General features: G+C 50.3%; 3 protein-coding genes and 1 pseudogene across 10 annotated transcripts in view; 1 reads left to right on the top strand and 3 right to left on the bottom strand.

Annotated features, from left to right (window-relative positions):
* The window catches only part of LOC126931509 (neuroblastoma breakpoint family member 3-like), an 833,099-nt pseudogene that overhangs the window by 378,077 nt on the left and 432,403 nt on the right, over positions 1-22,619 (bottom strand). The window lies entirely within an intron of this gene.
* RNF115 (ring finger protein 115) overlaps positions 1-22,619 on the bottom strand; it is a 146,153-nt gene that overhangs the window by 103,246 nt on the left and 20,288 nt on the right. The window lies entirely within an intron of this gene.
* Positions 6-6,530, top strand: NUDT17 (nudix hydrolase 17). Of its 6 annotated transcripts, none has more exons than XM_050751025.1 (7): positions 6-3,352; positions 3,542-3,725; positions 3,955-3,980; positions 4,120-4,212; positions 4,816-4,914; positions 5,160-5,296; positions 5,687-6,530. In XM_050751025.1, exons 1-7 carry the CDS (start codon positions 3,014-3,016, stop codon positions 5,847-5,849), a joined length of 1,041 nt encoding a protein of 346 aa, XP_050606982.1. In that variant the 5' UTR covers positions 6-3,013; the 3' UTR covers positions 5,850-6,530. The 6 variants fall into 6 exon arrangements, with proteins under 6 accessions (XP_050606982.1, XP_050606985.1, XP_050606984.1 ...); XM_050751028.1 differs by having other exon boundaries at positions 3,650-3,725; XM_050751027.1 differs by lacking the exon at positions 5,687-6,530 and adding an exon at positions 5,376-5,680.
* Positions 6,096-16,520, bottom strand: PIAS3 (protein inhibitor of activated STAT 3). 2 transcript variants are annotated; one of them, XM_050750018.1, is made up of 15 exons: positions 16,406-16,518; positions 14,185-14,418; positions 14,001-14,079; positions 13,759-13,843; positions 13,466-13,516; positions 13,139-13,229; positions 12,163-12,297; positions 11,874-11,979; positions 11,219-11,292; positions 10,910-11,070; positions 8,596-8,729; positions 8,347-8,515; positions 8,029-8,162; positions 7,808-7,845; positions 6,096-7,293 (listed from the first exon to the last, which is right to left on the bottom strand). In XM_050750018.1, the coding sequence occupies exons 1-15, from the start codon at positions 16,427-16,429 to the stop codon at positions 7,027-7,029; spliced, it is 1,782 nt and encodes a 593-aa protein (XP_050605975.1). In that variant the 5' UTR covers positions 16,430-16,518; the 3' UTR covers positions 6,096-7,026. The 2 variants fall into 2 exon arrangements, with proteins under 2 accessions (XP_050605975.1, XP_050605972.1); XM_050750015.1 differs by having other exon boundaries at positions 14,001-14,418; positions 16,406-16,520.

Raw genomic sequence — 22,619 nt, forward strand, 5'->3', positions numbered from 1 at the left:
TTTGCAGTGGGATAAGTTGCAGATTCTTCAACTAAACCCCCCTGTCTATCCCCTGCAGCCCAGGATACACCTGAAAGAATTTGGCATATTTAGATCCATTGCTATAATCTCCCCTCATCAAATCTTGGCACTGGGAAGAACCTTAAATCAACAGGATTAATCATCTATCAGATGTATCTGTATCCATAAAGAAGTTACCCACACCTATGGTTACCTACATCCCTGGCAGTAGGAAACTTCTTCCTAAGAAGTTAATTTTATTTTCAAATGTCTATGCCTGTTCTTTATTTTGTTGAGATAGATAGATAGATAAGATAGATAAGACAGAAAATTTGTTGTTGAGACAGGATCTCACTCTGTCACCCAGGCTGGGGTATAATAGTGCAATCACAGCTCCCTGCAACCTTGACCTCCTGAGCTCAAGCGTCCTTGCACGTCAGCCTCTGGAGCAGCTGGGACTACAGGCATGCACCACACATACCTGGCTAATGTCTTCTTTTTTTTTTTTTTGTAGAGATGGAGCCTCCCTGTGTTGCCCAGGCTGATGAACTAATTTCTAACACACACATAGTGTAGGGAATGTGAAAGGCTATCACAGAGTAGAAGAAAAAGTTATTTTGAGGGTTAGCAGGTAGATTGTCCCAAGCAGTCACACTAGAATCTGTGGACTGAAGCCACATTTGCCAGCTCCAGGCTTCTAACACATCTGAAACTACGTAGAACAGCTAGCCCAATGCCTGGCATATGATAAGCATACAGTAAATGAGTACCTTCCTCTTCTCCATGGTTCCTTAAAACTGGCAACGCTAAATTGTCTCTCTCAGTATCATGGATATAATTTGTCCCAGCAGCTTTAATTCATTTAAAGCAGTTAAATGTTGTTTTATAATATCTTCAGTTTGGTCTCACCAATGTGTTTTATAATTCTTTAAACACTTGAGTGCCAAACAATTGCCAGCCACCATACTAAACACAACATACAAAGATAAGTAAGACACCATTTCTGCCTTCAGACCAGTCACCATCATTTACTAAGCACCTGTTTTGTGCTAAGTACTGGGGTAAGCCTTGGAGTTGTAAAGATTAATAAATTTTGAGCATACAGTCTAGTAGGAGGGGACAAATAAGTACATAAGTACCAGGAAGTATTGGAGGTGCTACAGTAGAAGAGTAACTCCGTACGGAGAGGCCAGAAAGGGAAAAGGGTCAGGCAGGAAAGGGAACACAGAGAAAGTGACAATGTATAGTTTGAAAGATGAGGATGTTTTATTTGCAAACTATCTTAACAAGGGATTAATAACCAGAATACACAAGGAGCTCAAGCAATAGCAAAAAGAACAAATAATCCAACTTTAAAATAGCCAAAAGATCTGAATAGGTAGTTTTCAAAAGAAGATATACAAATGGCCAACAGATATATCAAAAAATGTTCAACATCACTAATCAGAGAAATGGAAATCAAAATCACACAGATATCATCTCACCCCAATTAGTTACTTTTACCAAAAAGAAAGAATGAATGCTAGTGAGGATGTGGAAAAAGGAAAGCCCTGCCTGGTACACTATTGGGAATGTAAATTGGTACAGCCACCATGGAAGACTACAGAGGTTCCTCAAAAAACTAAAAATAGATCTGTATGCTCCAGCAGTTCCACTACTGGGTATGTATATATCTATCTCTCTCCAAAAGGAAAGAAATCAATATATCAAAAAGATACCTGCACTCCCATGTTTATTGCAGCACTATTCACGATAGCCAAAACATGGAATCAACCTAAGTGCCCATCAATAGATGAAAGGCTAAAGAAAATGTATATATTATTCAGCCGGAAGAATGAATGAAATCCTGTCATTAGCAGCAACATGGATGGAATTAGAGGTCACTATGTTAAGTAAAATAAACCAAGCACAGAAACAAATATTGCATGTTCTCTCTCACATGGGAGCTAAAAAAGTGGATCTCAAGAAAATAGAGAATAGATTGGTATTACCAGAAGCTAGGAAGGATGGGGAGGATGAAGAGAGGTTGATTAGTGGGCACAGATTAATACAGTTTGAAGAAATAAGACCTAGTGTTGGATAGATCAGCAGGGTAGCATAGTTATTAATTTACTGTACATTTCAAAACAGCTAAAAGAATAATTTTGATGGTGGCTCAATCCTATAATCCCAACACACTGGGAGGATCAGTTGAAGCCAGGAGTTCAAGAACAGCCTGGGCAACAGTGAGATTTCATCTTTACAAAAAATTAAAAAATTAGCCAGGTGTGGTAGTACGCACCTGTAATCCCAGCTACTCAGGAGGCTGAGGCAGGAGGATCGCTTGAACCAGGGAGGTGGAGGTTGCAGTGAGCCGAGATCGCGCCACTGCACTCCAGCCTGGGTGACAGAGCAAGACTCCATCTCAAAAAAAGAAAAAAAGCCAGGCGTTGTGGTGGACGCCCTGTAATCCCAGCTACTTGGGAAGCTAAAGCACGAGAATGGCTTCAACCTGGGAGATGGAGGTTGCAGTGAGCTGGGATCACGCCAGTGCACTCCAGTCTGGGTGGTGCGAGACTCTCAAAACGAAACATCACTCTGGCAGCACTGTAGAGGATGAACTGGTAGGGGCAAGACTATTTGGAGACTTGCAATAATATCTCAGGCAAAATATGAGGAAGGCTTAAACTAGGGCAATGAATGAAGGCTGGAGAGAACATGAGTTTGAGGAAGTTTAAGGAGATAGCATCTGCATACTTGGTTGCCATTTGGGTGAAGTGAAAGAAGGAGAAGTGGTCTCGAAAATGTTATGTGGCGTGTTTCGCTTGGAGATAATGAATTCAAAGTGATGCCTGCTGTAACAGGTGTGCACAGTGCTGTAGAGGGTGCTTACAGTTCAGCTTAGGGCTGGTAGGAAGTAACATGTGAGTCCTGAAGTCAGTCGGTCTGGGGGTCATTGTCCTAAACAGAGAAGATAGGAAGGAAATAGGAGCTGAGCTTTTAGAGGTATTCTTTGTGGTTTAATATTATACCCATGGGTCATCCTCAAAAGATGTGCCCGGATTTCCCGGGGACTTTCGGAAACCCCGCTACCTTCCGACCCCGCGGAACGCTCCAAGAGGAAGCGTCGCTAGGCCACCAGAGGGCGCCAGGCGGGCCGCAGCGACCCCAGAGTCGCGTTATGGCCGCGGCGCGGGTACAGCTGCTCCTGTCCGGGCGTCCGGAGTCGGTGAGCTTCGCACGGAGTGTGTGTGGCCTCCTGGGAGCCGGGCCAGGGCTCGGGCCGTGGCCCATTCACTGCGGCTTGAAGCGAGGACGGCTTGTCCTCTCCAGCAGGCCCTTCCCAGGCGCCTCCGCTAGGCTTCCGCTCCAGGTCAGCAGAAAGGGGCCTCAGAGCGGGGGTGGGGGCAGTGAAGGGCCGAAGACGGGGACTGAAATCGGGTGGGAACTGGCGGCGAGGACCCCGCCTCCAACGCGCGGGGTAGCCCCATTTTTGAAAGTCACGCCCACCCAGTGCCGCCCCACTTCTGAAGCCTTAACCCAGCTGGCTTCCTTCTGCCAGCGACCCCCTTTCTGCCCTTTTGCGGCCCTGGACGGGCGGCCCAGGGTTCCTGGGGCTGAGCTGCCCACAGATCGAGGTGTGGACCTGGGTGTGGCCGTCATTCTGCAGTCCAGCGACAAGACTGTCTTGCTGACCAGAAGGGCACGCACCCTCAGCGTTTCCCCCAACCTCTGGGTACCCCCGGGTGAGTATTCTGGGGACGAGGCCCCACGTACAGAAATTTGCCCTTTCCCCGCAACAGTGTTTTCCCCAGTCTCAAAAGGATAAAGTGGGCCCCAAAATGTGGCATCTTCATAGCCACAAGTGACTGCAACTCCCTGTGTCCACTGGAGGGGAGAGAAATGTCAACAGTGAGTGGGCGGTCCCTGGTCAAGACCACCACCATTCACCTGTTGGCCCCGCTGTTGTTGCAGGTGGGCACGTGGAACTTGAGGAGGAGGTAACCAGTCAGCTGATCCAACCTGAGCCAAAAGACCCATGCCTAGGACCACCTTGGGTGTGGGCTGAGGGAGGGGCAAGCAGGAGGACTTGGAGGAATCAGGCACTGGCCAATCTGATGTGTCCTCTCTGACTCCCAGCTGCTGGATGGAGGGCTTCGAGAACTTTGGGAAGAGTGTGGACTACACCTGCCCCAGGGCCAGTTCTCTTGGGTCCCTCTGGGTTTATGGGAGGTGAGACAAGGAGCTGGGAGAAGCCCCTTCATATTTAACCAACAGACCTCAACACCTACCCACCAAAGTCCATAGATCAGCCCCTACCTGCCTTGGCTACAAGGGAAACAATAGCACATAAGTGGGCTGGAGTCCCCAAATCCATAACCCTCACCCATGTCCCTGCTGTGTCATCTATACCATCCATGCCCTCAGCTTTTGGCCACCATTTTGTTTCACCCTAAAGCTGTATTAACAAAGTCTCAAAAAGTGACAGAAAGGGCCGGGTGTGGTGGCTCATGCCAATGATCCCAGCACTTTGGGAGGCCGAGGTGGGCGGATCACGTGAGGTCAGAAGTTCGAGACCAACCTGGACAACATGGCAAAACCGCGTCTCTACTAAAAATACAAAAATTAGCTGGGCGTGGTGGCAGGCACCTGTAATCCCAGCTACTCTGGAGGCTGAGGCTGGAGAATCGCTTGAACCCAAGAGGCAGAGGTTGCAGTGAGCCAAGTGGTGGTGTGCACCACTGCACACCAGCCTGGGTGACAAGAGCGAAACTCCATCTGAAAAAAGAAAAAAAGTGACAGAAAGTTCTCACTTTTGCTGTTTTCTTTTCCTAGTCTGCCTACCCTCCTAGGCTGAGCTGGGGTTTACCCAAGTACCATCACATTGTTCTGTATCTACTCGTGATCTCCCAGGAATCACAGCAGCAGCTGCAGGTAGGGCTGGCAGTGAGGGAAGGAAACAGGGCTCAGGGGAGCCCAAGCAACCTGGTTCTGCCTGTGATTGGAAGCTGGGCGGCAGGGGTGGGGGGAAGGGGGCGGTGGTCAGAGATAACCAAGAATGTGCAATACCCTTTCCCGTTGCGCCTGCCTTTCTCCTTGAAAAGTGCAGGTAGGTTTTGATCACGAACAGGCATCCCAGGGAGAGGCAATGACTGAGGGGTCACCATGTCTGACCCCAGGCCCGGATCCAACCAAACCCAAGTGAGGTGAGCGCCCTTATGTGGCTGACACCAGATGTAGCTGCTGCAGTGGCTGCCACAGAGGATGGGACAGAGACACCCAGACTTCTCCCCCAGGACCTACCACCCTCTGTTCTGTAAGTAAGAGCTTCTCCCTCAGCCTCTAATACACCAGCATATTCATGTTGAGAAGTACAGCGTCTATCCTCTCCTCAGGATGGAATTTGGTGGTGTGGGGAGATTTAAAGAGAGTGGGTCAGGTGATAATTAAGAAGGTCCATGAGATCTAATACACTGACCATCAAACCCCAAGGATTCGTGCTCTAACTGGCTAGCATTGAAGGTCTAAGTGTCAGTTCTAACAGAGGGGTAAGTCATTTAACCCTCCTTGAACCTGTTTCCTTTCTGCAAAAGAGATCAACACCCACCACCTCCTGTGGTAGTTGGGAGGATTCGGGGACCTCACATACATGTAAGTTCTTTGTAAGCTACAAGGCACAGCCCCAACAGGAGTTGTCACTATGCAGTGCACTGGAACTAGAAGAGGATGGAAGAGCCCGACCTCTGGTCCTGCCCATGTCCACCCTGCTGCGGATGATCCCAACCATGGCAGAGGGCAAAGAGAGAGTCAGCACTGGAACCAAGTTTGCCCTCAGGCTCTGGCTGCAACATCTGGGCAGGGAAAAGTGAAAAGGGACTGGAGAGCTCCACAGCACTGGGCTGGAATGGTCTGGTTTTACAGGCATGGGGGAAAGGAAGGAAGGACAACCTCTCTGGGAATTCCTCCATGGAACACCCCCACCGTGTAAAAGTGCAGCTCACCTGGACCCAGGGCCAGCAAAGGAAGAATGGAACATGGACCCTCTTCCCCCAAACCAGGGCTCTGGAAAGTGAAGTGTAACATCCCCTCCCTAGCCCATCTCCGTGACACTCACAGAACATTCACAACCTTTATTATGGGTGAGAGCTTCACTACAACTTTAGGAATAAAAAGTAAAATTACAACACAGGTCTCAGGCCTTGGACGAGCCTGAAAAAGAGGACTGGGAAGGAGGGCACAGGGTCCTCCCACCTCCCTGGAAAGGTGCAGAATGAGCCAGGCCTAACCACAGGGCCATGAGCCTCTAGAAGCTTAGGGCGGAATAAGAAACACTGTGAACTTAAATATATAAATAGAGAGAGACCCAAGCAATAGGCCGGGCCTGACTCCCAAACCACTGGGGGATCATGGCTAAGGCCTTACATCCTCCTCTGTCATACTGGAGTAGGAGGCAGGGGAAGTCATCTTTGGAGTATTTTGGTTTTTCTTATTTATGTACAAAAAAATCCACATCCACAATCCAAAATAAAGTTCTCTGTCCATCTCTGAAACTGCCTGTCTCAGTTTTTCCACCTGTCTGTGTGGCCAAAGGGAAGGGAATGGAATGGACATGAAGAGACAATGGATGTGAAGAAGAAATAGAGCCATGGGTTTGGGGGATAAGAAGAGAGAGCATTTGGGGTTCAAGAGAGGTGCCCCTTTCCCAAGAGGCTCTAGACACAGTTGAGGCTGAGGGTTCAGCCCTTCTCCCAGCTCACATCCCATCCCATTTACCTCCCACTGCCTAGGTTAACATACCCAAAGGAATGTGCCACCATCTAAAGAACATTTCCAAAAACAAACCCCAATGTCCTTAAAAAGAGGTTAAATATTAACCCTTTGGGTGCTGGCCTTGTCAGGCAGAGATGAGGCCAAAAGTAGGCATCTGTGAAGGTCTGTCTGGCCCTTGGCCAGAGCCAGCAGAGGGATCAGAGTAGCTGGGGTTGGGACTCCACAGCATACTTGCTCAGTGTTGGGGGACAGTGAAGTTTCCATACTCCAAGGAACTCAGTCCAGGGAAATGATGTCTGACCGACAGCCAGTCAAAGAAGGACCTGAGGGTAGGGGTCCTCCATGCCCCTCCCTCAAGGCTCCCCCAGGGGCCACAATGCTGCTGACACGGCCAGGAGGGGGCGCCGGAGTGGCACTGCGGTGGGAGCTCCCCAACGTGGGGGCCAGTGGGCCCAGAAAGTGAGAAGGGGTCCCTCGGTACTGGAAGAAGTGGCCAAGGGCATCCTGCTCATCTAGTGAGGTGATGACGGAGGGGCCATAGTGCTAGGAATAATCAAGGACATAGTTTAAGATCTCATCCTGACTTCCCCACCTCCCAGTCACTCATCTCAGAAATGCCGTATGGGGGCAATCAACCCCTGTGGATCCCAAGGTATTCTCTGAGAAAAGGGAGAGCCTCTCCCTCTTTCCCCTACTTCCCCACACCCTTCCCCTTTCCCTGCCTTGAGAGCTCCTCCAACTTGCTAGGTTCTTGGCGTTGTGGGTGTCTGAAATGTGTGGAATGTCCGGTTAGGGCAGGCATGGTGCTCTAAGTGCACACGGGGGTGGGGGTGAGTAGGCCGGGGCAGAATAGTAACAGGGGATCTACGAAGGAGGCCTAAGTAGGAATCTCAGGAACTACCAGTGGGGCTGAGGAGGGTAATAAGCTACCTACACCCCACTGCCCTCACAGAAAAGCAGATTTACATCCCCAGAGATCATAAGAGAGGGAGGGGTCCCATCAGTGCCTAAAGGACACTTCAGAGATCTGAGACCTTCTGAAGAAAGAACCACTTACCTGACTCTCTGTCTGAAGAAATGAAAATAAATCTAAACCTGGCAAGAAAAGAAAAATCAAAATCAACCTCCTATCTGACCCCTTTACCACCAAAAGACAAAGCACTTTGGACTGTGGCCCCTTGGAGGAGAAGCAGGAAGCTTTGAGAAGGAACAGGGGTTCTGATGTAGCTCTGGGGAGGGTGTGGCAGTGCAGGGTCCATCTTATGATCCATGTCATACCTTGGATATCGGCTCCCAGTGGGAAGGCAGGTGGGTACTCATGTAGTGGGAGACTGGACAGGAAATCCCCACCCAACGCACCCATGGCAGGGCTCCTTAGCACCGAGGATGGCTGGTGGCCAGACGTCAGGACTCTGTGGGTAGAGAAGAGCTGAGGCAGCCAGCAAACCACAGATGCCCTCACCCAGCTCAGGTCCCCAGGTTCCCTCTCTGTCCCCTCCACATTTCTCTTGCCCCAGGCTTTGTCCAATGATCAGAAAGCATTCCTGACTTCTTCCCCTGTCCCTTTTGCCGTAGATTCAGCCTATTTTCTCATACCCTTTGCTTCCAGGTAGGGCCGGGATGGCAGCTGAGGTGACAGAACAGTGCTTCTTGGTAGGGGGCAGATCCTCCTCATCTGATGAGCTTTCTATTGTCAAGTCAATAACTTCGACCTTCTTCTTATTCTCTGATGGATTTCCCTCCTGGACTGGGCTGTACTGGAGGCCTGCGGATATTACGAAGACTATGTCTCAGAGAAGAGGCCATCCAAGATTTAGCTTAGCTGGGGAACAGGGGGTCACTCACCATCCAGCCCATACCCTGGCGGGGGGCAAACCTCAGATGCCTCCTTCTTGGGTTTCATTGGGCACCAGGATCCATCTTCCATGAATTGGATCTCATCACAATCTGAACAGGAACTAAGAATCTCCATAAATAAACTGGGGGAGGAGAGAGATGAAAATTCATGGGGCTGGGAGATGAGCGGAACAGTAGCCAGAGAGTTCTATAACTCGCCTTCCTGTACCTCAGTTTCCTCATCTGTAAAATAAGGACATTATCCATCCTACTGGACCTCTCTGAGTTGTTGGAATCAAGTAACAGAAGGTATGTAAAAGAGCTTTGCAAACTAAGTAACAGGTTTTAAAATAAATACAATCTGAGGCCGGGTGAAGTGGCTCACGCCTGTAATCCCAGCACTTTGGGAGGTAGAGACAGGTGAATCACTTGAGGCTTGGAGTTTAAGACCAGCCTGGCCAACATGGTGAAACCTCATCTCTACTAAAAATACGAAAATTAGCCAGGTGTGGTGGCACATGCCTATAATCCCAGCTACTTGGGAGGCTGAGGCATGAGAATCGCTTGAACCCGGGAGGCAGAGGTTGCAGTGAGGCTAGATCACACCACTGTTCTCCACCTTGGGCAACAGAGCAAGGCTCTGCCTCAAAAAAAAAAAAAAAAAAAGGCCGGCGCTGTGGCTCACACCTGTAATCACACTTTCAAAGGTCGAGGCGGGTGGATCACCTGAGGTCAGGAGTTCGAGACCAGCCTGGCCAACATGGTGAAACCTTATCTCTACCAAAAATACAAAATTAGCCGGATGTGGCAGCACATGCCTGTAATCCCAGCTACTTGGGAGGCTGAGGCAGGAGAATTGCTTGAACCCAGAAGGCAGAGGTTGCAGTGAGTCGAGATCATAAGACTGTGCCATACCACTCCAGCCTGGGCCAGGCATGGTAGCTCATGCCTGCAATCCCAGCACTTTGGGAGGCCAAGGTGGGAAGATCACTTGGGGCCAGGAGGTCGAGGCTGCAGTGAGCTATGATTGTGCTACTATACTCCAGTCTGGGCAACAGAACAAGACCCTGTCTCAAAAACAGACAAATAAACAAACACAAAAAAAACCGTCGGGGGGGACTGGGAACAAGAACCATAATGTAGATTCCGAAAAGGGGTTAAGACTAGCAAGATCAAAAGATCAGAACTTCCAGGCCCTCAAAAGAACCTTACTGCAATGCTCAGTGGGAAGTCAGAGAGTTGTTATAGGTGATATACTATGACAGTTCAGTACCGGCTCTGCCACTTAACAATGTAACCTTGAGCAAGATTCAATCTGTCTCGGCCTCAGTTTCCTCATGTGTAATGATACTACCTATCTCATAGGGTTATTGTTTTCTTTTTTTTTTTTTTTCTGGGTGAGTGTCACTAGCCAATCATAGGATTATTTCTTTTTTTGAGACAGGGTCTCAATCTGTTGCCCTGGCTGGGGTGCAGTAATGCAGTCATAGCTCACTACAGCCTCAAACTCCTGGGTTCAAACCTTCCTCCCCACTCAGCCTCCTGAGCAGCTAAGACTACAGTCATGAGCTATTATACCATGCCTGGCTAACTTTCTTAATTTTTTATAGAGAGAGGGTCTTACTCTGTTGCCCAGGCTGGTCTCAGACTCCTAGCCTCAAATGATCTTTCCATGTCGGCCTTCCAGTGTTGGAATTACAGATGTGAGCCACTGCACCCAGTCCATAAGCTTATTGTGAGGTTTCAATGAGATAACTCATTAAAAGTACTCAGCAAGATGTCTTGTATATACTAAGTTCTTAATATTGCCCTCCCACTCCACATACACGCACATACACACACACACACAAATTGGCAAAAGGGATAGATAAGGTGAGAACTGGGGTTCATGTGAGGAGAAGTAAGCCATATAAATTAAAAACCCTGAAGGAGGTGGTGGCTAAAAAAGAAATATAGACTGGGTATGGTGTCTCACGCCTGTAATCCCAGCACTTTGGGAGGCCGAGGTGGGCGGATCACCTGAGGTCAGGAGTTCAAGACCAGCCTGCCCAACATGGTGAAACCCCGTCTCTACTAAAGATACAAAAATTAGCCAGGCGTGGTGGCACGGACCTGTAATCCCAGCTACTCAGGAGGCTGAGGCAGGAGAATCGCCTGAACCCAGGAGGCGGAGGTTGCAGTGAGCCAAGATTGCACCACTGCACTCCAGCCTGGGCAACAAAGTAAGACTCCATCTCAAAAAAAAAGAAAAAGAAAAAGAAATAACAAAGAAAAGAGGGTCCTAGCAGATGTCCTAGGTTAAGAGGAAGCAAAATGGCCCTACCCATCAATGATAAGAGATTCATAGGGAGCCTTCTTGTCACACACAGGACATGTCCACGTAGGCTTCTTCTCATTCATCTGGAGATAAAGGGCAGCATCGAAGCTCTGCAGGTGGGCGCAGGTGAGGGCACGACAAGGGACAGTGAGGCGCATCTTCCCTAGCTGAGGAGAAGCAATTTCTCTTGTCAGAGGCTCCAGTCTGGTTTCATCCCAGAAAACTTCACTCCAGTATTCCTAGGAACCCTCATCAAAGTCCACAGGCTAAACCCAACTCCCTTCCCACCCTGTTCCCTTCTCCCCTTTTACCCACCGGGCACATGAGTGACACCCGGAGACTCGTAGTGGCCACCTCACTGTCAGGGTCAGCAGTCAATTTCTCCTTGACTGAAACAAAAGTGAGGCCAGAGCCATGGGGTCAGCAAGGCTGGAGGCAGCCCAGGAGCTGGTAAGGCCAGGAACAGATGGCTCTGGCTGAGAGGGTGCTGGGTGGAGCGTCTTTGGGGGCCAGTGGGACGTCACATGGAGTGGTCTGGGATATGGATGATAAAGGCTGGGTGTGGGGGATTTTCCCATCCCTGAAGATGCTTAAACATAGCTGGGTGACACTCTGGCTATGTTAGAGATGATGTGGAGGAGTTGAAGCATCATGTGAGGGTTAGATTAGAGGATCCCTAAGATTCTTTCCAGTCCAGAGAGCCCATATTCTAGCACGGCTGGAGTTAGGGACTGTGAGGTGCAAAGCAGATACATAAATGGAAATGCAAGGGTGTCACTCACTGCCTGGGAGTGGTCCAACTTCAACTATAAAGACTGGAAGACTGGTCGGGGTAGAGGGGGAGGGATGTGGTTCATGTGAGAAGGAAGTAAGTTGTCAAAAAAGAGGTACGGGTTTAATTATGAAGACTGGAGGGCCAGGAAGACATGGATCCAGATCAGGTGGGGAAGAGAGGAAAGACGTTACTCACTCAGTGCCCGCGAGTGGTCTGGGTTCCGGATTCCCTTTGCTCTAAGTTTTTGTAGAAGGGTTCCTGCAGTCAACTGCCTCACCAGGTACACAGACAAGGAGTAATTCTACTTGGAGGTAGGGGGCAGACAATTAGCCTCTGCTTCTCATACCACCACTGCCCACTTTTGTTCCATGAGGACCAGAGACAGACCCATAAAGAGAAAAGTGCTTCCCCAACCCAGGACACTGGATGGTTCCCCTTCACCCTCAGCAGGCTTTTCCCGGCACCCTGCTTTAGCTGTGCTCACCCGTCCGAACTCAGATGACCAATTGACCACAATGGTGTTGGGAACAGTGGCTGAGAGTCGAGCCAGAGGTGTGATGTTGATGGGGCGGCTGGGCCTCTTGGGCTCAGCCCCATTCTTGGTTGGGGGAAGGTAACCCTGGAGAAGGGAGGGACCGGTCAGTGGAGAAGTGGCTCTGGGAAGGGGCTCTGCTCTTTCAACAAAGGATATCTTGTCTCGGGTTATTCACTCCCTGGAGGGAAGGCCAACTCCCTCACTCACTGACCAAGGGGATGGAGGCCCATTCAGTGGCTCACAAAACTGGAGCACTGTCTCGGGCTGTGTGTGGGGTTCACTCCTGGGGAGAAAAAAGGAACGCACTCACTGAGTCACTGAGGAGGAGGAATAAGGATGCCTCACCTTTTCCAACTCTCAGCTCTGGGGTCATGACTTATAAGTCTTTCTGGCCAGGTGCGGTGGCTCACGCCTGTAATCCCAGCACTTTAGGAAGCCGAGGTGGGCAGATCACCTAAGGTCAGGAGTTCGAGACCAGCCTGGCTAACATGGTAAAACCCTGTCTCTAATAAAAATACAAAAATTAGCTGGGCAGGGTGGTGGGCACCTGTAATCCCAGCTACTTGGGAGGCTGAGGCAAGAGAATCGCTTGAACTCGGGAGGCGCGGTTGCAGTGAGCCGAGATCCCGCCACTGCACTCCAGCCTGGGTGACAGAGCAAGGACTCTGTTTCAAAAAAAAAAAAAAAAAAAAGAAGTCTTTCTTAAATCTCGGGTTGAACTAATGTCCTCCTCCGAGTTCTGACAGAACCTTTGTTCAGCCCTATCTTAATACTCTTGAGATGATATTGATTCAGTCAGTAAACTGAGCACCTACTATGTACCACGCACTGTGCTAGGCATACCTCTTTCAGAACAGGTTTGTAGTTAATATTTATGAACTGAAACGGTAAGGGATAACTGACAGAAGAAGGGGAGAGCATTTACCGGCAGGGGGCACAGTTTCCCATTGACCTTGACAAAGAGGTTGGGGGGAAAATAATCTTCCTGGGGGCAGCTGGTCTCACAGAGACAGAACCTGGTAAGAGATGAGAAAGGAAGAAAGACTGGGAAGAAATTTCTTTAGCTGAAGCTGGCAGAGAGACAGGGAACCCCAGAAAATCAGTCATAGATGTCTGGAGCCCTCAGCATCCAACAAAAGTCCCAGGGCTGCAGTAGACAGTGGCAGAGCAGGGACATCTTGTAAGGGATCTGTCATACTCCTACTTCACTCCTACCCCTAATGCGTACCCAGCATAGGGAGGATGAACTCACCTTAGCTGCACCTGTATGGTGTAATCACATTTGGCTCCTGGCAGAACCTCTCTGTAACAAGGAGGGAGACGAAGAGATATCAGCGTGTAGCCCCCAGAGGGCAGGGGTGAACGCACAGAGAGGCTGAAAGTTAGATGTCCGGAGGATAGAGCAGAGACACACAAAAGAACGAGAGACAAGTAGGCACAAGAGGATGGATAGGGAAAAGCGCAGGGCAGAAGAGAAGAAAGTCAGAAAGCAGAGTCCAGGGGTAACCCCCCAGGGATGAGGGAGGAAGACTGGAAGAGATGTACCTGGATGTAAGAATCTGCTGCACTTGCTGGGGTGTGAGGGCAAAGGTAAAGTGCGCTTCCTCAAACCGCTGGCTAGAAGTGGATGCTGAGGATACAAAGGGGCAGTTATTCCAAGCCCATGCACAGGCAGCCACAGAAATCACCCCCATCCCAGGTCACTGATCCCATAGGACTAAAGCCTAAGAAATGTCTGGGGAACAGGTAGGGAGTCCGGAAGACTAAGGGACCACAAAGAGCCATACCAAGGGTGGTGGGCCGGATGAGCTCCCCGTAGACTTCATAGAAGGGCAATGGTTTCATGGTGACATCAGGGTGCACAGGCTGGGCCAGAGAGGGGTGCATGTCCACCTCACGCTTGGGGCCCAGCAGGGTGCCAGGGGCCAAGAGGGTTGGGGGAATGGGAGCTAGAGGACCAGGGGAGCCTACAGGAGAGGTGCCAGGAGGCAAAGAGAGAAGGGAGAGATCAGAGGGCCCCAGGGTCTTCCGGGGAAAGCGTCGTCGGTAAAGCTCTTTGATCTTCATCTGGACGCTAGGGGCACAGCTGGACTTCAGGAGGTGCAGGGCCTTGGCCAGGAGCTCGTGCTTCCGCCCACTCTTGTTCCGGCCAGCAAAGCCAAGAAGCACCTGGAGCTCAGACACCCGGAAACTCATCACCATGTGCTGTGGAGAAGAACAGAGAAGCTTGAGAATCCTCCGTTGCACAGGCCTGCCCTGCCAAGACATGGGCTGAGCTACCAGGTGGGCAGTGCCTTTTTCCCTCCAGCACTGATGGGAAAGATGATGCTTCGCAGCTAGTGGATTACTGCCAGGTAGTCAACCTATCCAAAGGGACATCTCAGTCCCACTTTAGCAACCATCAGGTCAGCATCATCACCACCCCCTGCCCACCCCAAGCTTGAGCAACACTGTCTGTCTCCCCAGGCCTGGAAGTGGCCAGAGTGGGGCAGGGAATGGCAGACAGCAAGCCACCCTCAGACACACCTCCAAGTCTATACAGCCTCCCGCCTCCAACCCTGCCTCTAGTCTGGACTCTCCTTTAAGCTGCTTATCTCCTCTCTTGCCCTTTCTCAGACACTCAAACTCATCCCAGCCTCCTGGGAAGAGGATAGGAGACAGGGAGAAGGAGGGAGAGACAAGAGGATGCAAGCCAGACAGGCCCACGGGGAAGAAAGGGGCCAGGTGGCTGGAGGATTGTGCCCTTCAGCCCACCCCTCCAAACCACCTTAATTCCTCAGCTATTTCCCCCAAGCCTCTGAAGCTTCTGTGGGCCGGGGTTTTCAGGTCAGGGTTCAATGCTCATTACTCCCCCAGATCCTTTCTTGGAATCATTAATATAACCGCCCCCTCCCCACAACTTAGTCCTATTTTTCTGGAAGGGAAACAGGACCAAAACTTAGGTTGAGGAGATTAACAGTGATTCACTGAGTCCAAGTATCCTGCCTGTTTACTCTATCTGCCAGGAACCATTATCTGGCGTCTCTCCTACATAGAGAAAATAATACTCCTGTACAACCTACAGCCCCCCTACACGGGTGGAAGAGGAGCGGGCAGAGCTCTAAACAGAGGCCCTGGGTGGATGAAGGAAAAGCCTCTGAGTCAGGGCACAAAATCGCAAATTTCCTGAAGGTAGCTGGGCCCAGTGGCTAGACCTCCAGACTGCCCAGGACCATAGCTCCATTTCAAAGGGCAGAAGAAAACCAGGAGGCATGGGGATGAACTCGGTGGTTTAAGGTTCTATGAGATGTCCTCAGATGTGGTCACCCTCCAAACTCTGTGTGGCAGAAGGAGGGGAGCGCTCTCCTTAGAGGGAGGACTCCCTTCTGTGAATCTCTAGGAGATCCTGTCATGGGCAGGGCTTGCTAGCCCTACACAATTCTTCTCACAGGAGGCTTTGTCTTGGACCCCTTTTGTGGAATGTGATGAGAAACTTGCTCCTCTTTCTCCCCATCTTTATCTTCTCTGTCCTGTCTTATTTTTTCCATTAGCTTTCCCTATAACTTCCCTCCTTTCTATCTCATAGTTTCACATGCCTCTGCCTCTGCCCAAACATCGCGATTCACTAAGGCAGGACCTTCCTCTGAGCCTCCAGGATGCTTCTGCCCCACCCCTCGAGGTATCGGCCCGCACAGCCCCGCCCCCTGCATCTCAGCCGCCTACTGGTATTTCCCAAAGCTCGGATCCCGAGAGTAGCCCCAAAGACCCTACCCTTTCAGCTGCCTTTCCCCCGGAGCCTCCCCTACATCTGCCCCGCGGTCCCATCCCTGCATCTGCCCCCTACTGTCGCATCTCTTGGCCTCGATCGACTCGCCCCCAGTGCCTCTAGAGCAGCTTTTCCCCCTGGCCCTACCCCAACAACTGCCCCTACTACTAAATCCGACTTCTACCCTTCGTCCCCGCCCCCTGCGCCTCAGCCCCCAACAGCTGCAATTCCCCTCGGCCCCACCCCTACATCTGCCCCGCAGCCCCGCCCCCGGAGCCCCGCCGCAGCCCCTTCCTCGCTCTCAGCCACTTCTTTCCCATCCTCAGCAGCCCGTGCCTGCCACGTCGTCGGCGCCCACCCGAGCCCCGGCACCCAGTCTCGGTCGCTTCCCGGACACGGCGTACCGCCGGAATCAGTCCAGATGGGGATGGGGGAGGGGGCCGGTACCTTTAATTCGCCCAGCTCCGCCATCTTGAGACATCGCAGGCGCCCTAGCCGGAGCCGGAGCTCAGGCCCAGGGACCGGCGCACAACTCTCCACCCCGGCGCCGGCCGCAAATGCCGCCTGCTCCGCCCCGTCCGGCCCCCTATACCTCCCCTTCCCGGCCCCGCCCGCCTGGCTTCGGACTAGCCCCAGCCTGAGCCCCTCCCTCCACAGCGGACCCAGCAGCTACACGTCTGCGGCGGGTTGGCAGGACGCGTAGCCCCGGAGGGAGTTTATGGCCCCCAAGATCGCGGGGTCCCCTAGGGCAACGAAGAGGAGGCGGGCCCGAAGTGCCTGGTGGAGGGGGGCTTTGCCACGGCAGAGTTGGGAGGGGACAAGCTTTTAGAGAGCCAAAGATACTTGAAAGATGGAGGGAAAGTATCGGGAACTGCTAGAGCTCAGAGAAATGGGGGAGGGGGTAGCGAAGTTGGAGCGCAAACCCTCATCTCCATCTCTACATAAGTTTAAGCAACTAAAATCGAGAGGTCTTCCAACTCGGGAAATGGGCGAGCGCTGATCTGTCTTAGGGAAGCCGTGGAGTCGGCATTCAGTTCAAGACAGCTATGCTAAATTCACCCTCTCCTCCTCCCCCCCAACACCAACTACAATGCAGCTCGTGGTCCGATCGTAGGACTCAAACTCAGCAGCAAAAAAAGTTTGGTGCGGGGAGCGGGACTTACCAGCACAGTTGTGGGAAATGGAGAGAGGGTTCGGGAGGCTCAGAGGGCGGGCTGGAGAGGTGGGGGCATGGGGCTCGGCGCCGCTCCTGCTGTCCGCACGGCAGAAGTTCGGTCCAGCGGCCGGACGCGGCGGCCGCGGCTCCGCCCGGGCCGGAGCTCCGCCCGGCCTAGCGCTCGGGCTGGGGCCGCCCCCTCCACGGGAAGCCCGCCAGGACCGCCGAGAGGGAAGGGGGGCGGAGCTCGGGCGAGAGAGGGAGGGACTCAGAGCCTGGCGCTGGAGCGATTAACTCCTGGTGTGAGTGGATCTGGAGAGATGAGATCCTTGGATCCCATCATTCTCACTACCTCTGTGACCCCTCACGCTTATGTGTGGGATTGGGGTGGTGGCACGCTGCTGCTAAGGCCGTGTGAACCAGGTGTCTGACCGTATAAAGCAGTCTTCCTTGAAATGACAACTGTCTCTCCCTAGGGCAAAGCCTGGGCTACTGAATCCAAAGTGTACCTAACAGTAACTACTCCAGATACCCCTGCACAGTACCTCCACCAGAGCCCCCATACCTTTGGTGTAGCTGAAGATGAATTGAGGGGTTTTCTTGCCAACAAAAGGAATCTTTCTGTCCCTCTCTAAACTACCTACTCACTCTCCTTCCTCCAAAGCCTTGGACCCTCCAGAGGCCCCATCCCAACCAAGCTGATCACTCACATGCAGGCCCCAGATTAAATCTGTTTCTGTTTCCATGGAAATACCTATTTATTTATTTATGTTTGAGACGGAGTCTTACTCTGTCACCCAGGCTGGGGTGCAGTGGCGCAACTTGGCTCACTCTAACCTCCGCCTCCCGGGTTCAAGCAATTCTCCTGCCTCAGCCTCCCGAATAGCTGAGATTACAGGCCTGCGTCACCACGCCCGGCTAATTTTGTACTTATAGTAGAGACAGGGTTTCACCATATTGGTCAGGCTGGTCTCAAACTCCTGACTTCGTCATCCGTCCGCCTTGCCTGGGCCTCCCAAAGTGCTGGGATTACAGGCGTGAGCCGCCATGCCTGGCCCAGAAAATACCAACTTAAGGGAAATGTACCCTTACTACATACTGAGAAACTCACAGCATTTTATAGTTGGCTGCATATTTGTTCAATAAATATTTGAGTGCTTATCAGGGATCATTAGGTGCTGAGGACATAAAAACCTTGCAGGAGTTCACAGTCTAGCAGCAGGGACAAGACACGTTAAACCTATAATCAGCATACCAAAAAAAGTGCTTTGATAAATAGGAAGAGGCCTTTTATTTAGCTGAAGCCTTCAGTATAATCCTTCTCCTAAGACCCTACCCAGGCCAAAGATTGAAGGTGCCAGCCTACCAATATTCCCAGGCACCTGTTGAACTGGAACTAGGCCCAATGACTTTGTGGTTTTTGTCCCTAGGGAAGATACCACCCTCTCCTAACACTCAGGTTCTTTCCTTGCTGCTTTGCTACTCAAATTGGTAAGCGCTTCAGGCTAAACTTAGACTCAACTAATTCTAAATTCCAGCTGCTCCCCTCCAACACCTGAGTCTTCATCAGGTCCTGAGATCTTTTTTGCTGTTGTTCTGTTTAGTCCTCTAGATCAAAAGTTACTATAGTTTGTATTTCTGAGAATTTTCAGTAGTTGCAGGGTGAGGAAGGTAGGGAGGATTATTAAAAACAGACAAAGCGGGGACCTTTGGGAAGTGATGGATATGTTCATTATCTTGATTGTGTAATGGTTTTACAGGTGTATATACATATGAAAACATCAAATAGTGTACTTCAAATATATGCATTTTACATGGAGAGACATATTGGCATATATCAATTGTACATCAATAAAGCTGTAAATGCTGGGCGCGGTGGCTCACGCCTGTAATCCCAGCACTTTGGGAGGCTGAGGTGGGCGGATCACCTGAGGTCGGGAGTTCGAGACTAGCCTGACCAACATGGAGAAACCCTGTCTCTACTAAAAATACAAAAAAATTAGCTGGGTGTGGTGGCACATGCCTGTAATTTCAGCTACTCAGGAGGCTGAGGCAGGAGAATCGTTTGAACCCAGGAGGCGGAGGTTGCAGTGAGCCGAGATTGCACCACTGCACTCCAGCCTGGTGACAAACCATGACTCCGTCTCTAAATAAATAAATAAGATAAAACTGTAAACATTTAAGAGAAAACCTCGCCTTGAGTTCTAGTGATTTCATGAAGGAGGAATCTCCTTTAAAAGTTCATTTGGGCCGGGTGCGGTGGCTCACGCCTATAATTCCAGCACTTTGGGAGGCCAAGGCGGGCGGATCACGAGGCTGGGAGATCAAGACCATTTTGGCCAACATGGTGAAACCCTGTCTCTACTAAAATACAATAGGCCGGGCGTGGTGGCACACGCCTGTAATCCCAGCTACTTGGGAGGCTGAGGCAGGGGAATCACTTGAACCCTGGAGGCAGAGGTTGCAGTGAGCTGAGATCGTGTCACTGCACTCCAGCCTGGCAACAGAGCAAGACTCTGTCAAAAAACAACCAACCAAACAAACAAACAAAAAAGTTAATTTGAAGGCCAGGCATGGTGGCTCAGGCCTGTAATCCCAACACTTTGGGAAGCCAAGGCAGGCGGATCACTTGAGGTCAGGAGTTCAAGACCAGCCTGGCCAACATGGTGAAACCCCATCTCTACTAAAAATACAAAACTTAGCCAGGCGTGGTGGCGCATGCCTGTAGTCCCAGCTACGTGGGAGGCTAAGGTGGGAGAATCACTTGAACCAGGGAGGCAGAGGTCACAGTAAGCCGAGATCACACCACTGCACACTGCACTCCAGCCTGGGTGACAGAGCAAGAATTCATCTAAAAAAAAAAAAAAATTAATTAATTTGAGGTTAGCAAAGTTATTGAAAGAGAGAAAAAATAAATTGGAAAAAAGTTAATTTGAGGTTATAAGTTCTAGCATCCCTACAGGATGATGGAACTGGGGCACCTGAATCTTATCCTGCATGCAAGCTCCAAAAGGGTAAGAAAGTTTTCTGTGCTGCCTCTACACTATTCCCAGTGCCTGACAAATAGTAGACTCCTTAAATATCTGTTTAATAAGTTAATGTCACCAAAGGAGGGAAACTGTGAATCAGAAGCAAAGTTCCAGATTGAAGGCATTCAAAAACATAGTCTGAACCCAGTCATGGTCCACCAGGTTTCACTTACTTTCACCCACATACTCCTACATCTGAAGCCTGGGGAATGGGGTGGTGAGATGAAGCAGGAATCATAAGTCGCTACTAACTCCTGTTAGAGAGCCCAGGAGGAATAAAGAGAACATTAGGATTAGAGCTACTTTGGGGAAAAAAATTATGAACTCAAGAAAAATTTTAAGACTAGGGCTATTGAGGTAACAGTTTGTGGAGTTTTAGGAAGGGAGATTGGAAAAACCAGGGGCTAAGGAAGTTTCTACTTCTGTGTTAACATTAACATCACTCACCACTCCCATAGCTCAGCCCATCCTGGGATCAGTTTCCAGGAGCCCCAGAGGAAGCCAAAGGCCTGGCTTCCATTACCAAAGCTGCTTCCTGACTCATTCTTGAGTTTAGCCCAATGATCTCCCCCTTTCTGGACCCTTCTCTCTACAGTTTCTTAATTCTCCCCACCCTACACATCATGTATAACAAGAAATGTAATGGTCCTTTAATATGCGTGGGTAATTGAGAGCAGGAAGGCAAGGAGAGGTTCTGTTCCCCTTAAAAGAAATGACTGAGACCCTTTTGATGATCTTTCTTTGATAGCTGCACCTCTTCTCCCTTTCTCCATCAATCCCTCCTTTTTCCATTTTCCTGGCCTTAAAGCAGTCCCGCGCTTATCCACATAAAACCTCTGCACCTTCTTTAGGATCTGATCCGGATATCTCAGATGCTCTTTTTCACCCTTGGCCAAACTCTGGAGCCGCCTCTGCAGCCCTTATGGAGCCCCCTGTCTTCCATGGCAGCCCCTCCCCACTCTTTTTTCTCAACCCAGCCTCTTTACTGCCAAAACTGCTGCTGTCTGACCCAGTGTAACCCAGCAGAGGGTGGACTGAGAGAAGGAATGGGGAGGGATCAGCGTGTGGGCCACCAAACTGCAATTCCAGATTTTAGAGGAATTCACTGCCTCATTTTCACCTAGCAGCCTGGCTGGTGGAAGAGCAGGAAGGGGAGGAGACCCAGGGGAAATGGCCAAGAGAGAGATATATATATATTTTTTTTTTCAGTCTGAGAATGGAATCACAGGCAAAAATGAAACTTGGGTATCCCTTCATCCACTACCCAGGAATCAGACTTTTCATCCCTTTTGTCACCTGGGACACAGAACAGTGACACCATGTGTGTCAAATATAGACGCATTGTTTAACACTTGGTAAAATATTTTAGATAGCATATCTTGAAGAAAATCCAGGTCTCTCAATCTCCCCTTTAAAAAAAAAATCATGGATTCAGCAGTCCCAAGGCAAAGAAAAAAGATTAGAGTTGTGGCAGATTTGAGAAAGAGGAAAGGAAGAGTGTCAAACCCCATTTTCACTGAGGGCTATTTTTCAAACCGTGGGTCTTCATCCATTAGTGGATGCATTTTGATGGAGTATATTAGCAAAGAATAGAAGAGAAATAGTAAAGTATTATTTGAGGTATGTCTACACAAGATACAAAGTGTATTTCTTGGCCAGATGCAGTGGCTTATACCTGTAATTCCAATATTTAGGGAGGAGGATTACTTGAGGCCAGGAGTTTGAGACTAGCCTGGCCAACATAGGAAAACCCTGTGTCTTCAAAAAGTACAAAAATTAGTCATGCATGGTGGTGCACGCCTATAATTCCAGCTACTCAGGAGGCTGAGGCATGAGAATAGCTTGAACCCAGGAGGCAGAGGATGCCGTGAACTGAGATCATGCCATTGCACTCCAGCCTGGGCGACAGATTGAGACTCTGTCTCAAAAATTTTTTTTTTATTTCTTTTTTTTTTTTTTTTTTTTTGAGACGGAGTCTCGCTCTGTAGCCCAGGCTGGAGTGCAGTGGCCGGATCTCAGCTCACTGCAAGCTCCGCCTCCCGGGTTCACGCCATTCTCCAGCCTCAGCCTCCCGAGTAGCTGGGACTACAGGCGCTGCCACCTCGCCCGGCTTTTTTTTTTTTTTTTTTTTTTTTGTATTTCTTAGTAGAGACGGGGTTTCACCGTGTTAGCCAGGATGGTCTCGATCTCCTGACCTCGTGATCCGCCCATCTCGGCCTCCCAAAGTGCTGGGATTACAGGCTTGAGCCACCGCGCCCGGCCCTTTTATTTCTTACTAGGGATCAAAAAGTTTAAAAGTTGCTGACTTAATAGGGCCATTTGTGAATTTCACTCAAAAACAAATAATTGCCAATGCCAGGCATGGTGGCTCAAGCCTGTAATCCTAGCGTTTTGGGAGGCAGAGGTGGGTAATCACCTGAGATCAGGAGTTCGAGACCAGCTTGGCCAACATGGTGAAACCCCGTCTCTGCTAAAA

The sequence above is a fragment of the Macaca thibetana genome, chromosome 1, assembly GCF_024542745.1.
Source record: "Macaca thibetana thibetana isolate TM-01 chromosome 1, ASM2454274v1, whole genome shotgun sequence".
Taxonomy (NCBI): domain Eukaryota; kingdom Metazoa; phylum Chordata; class Mammalia; order Primates; family Cercopithecidae; genus Macaca; species Macaca thibetana.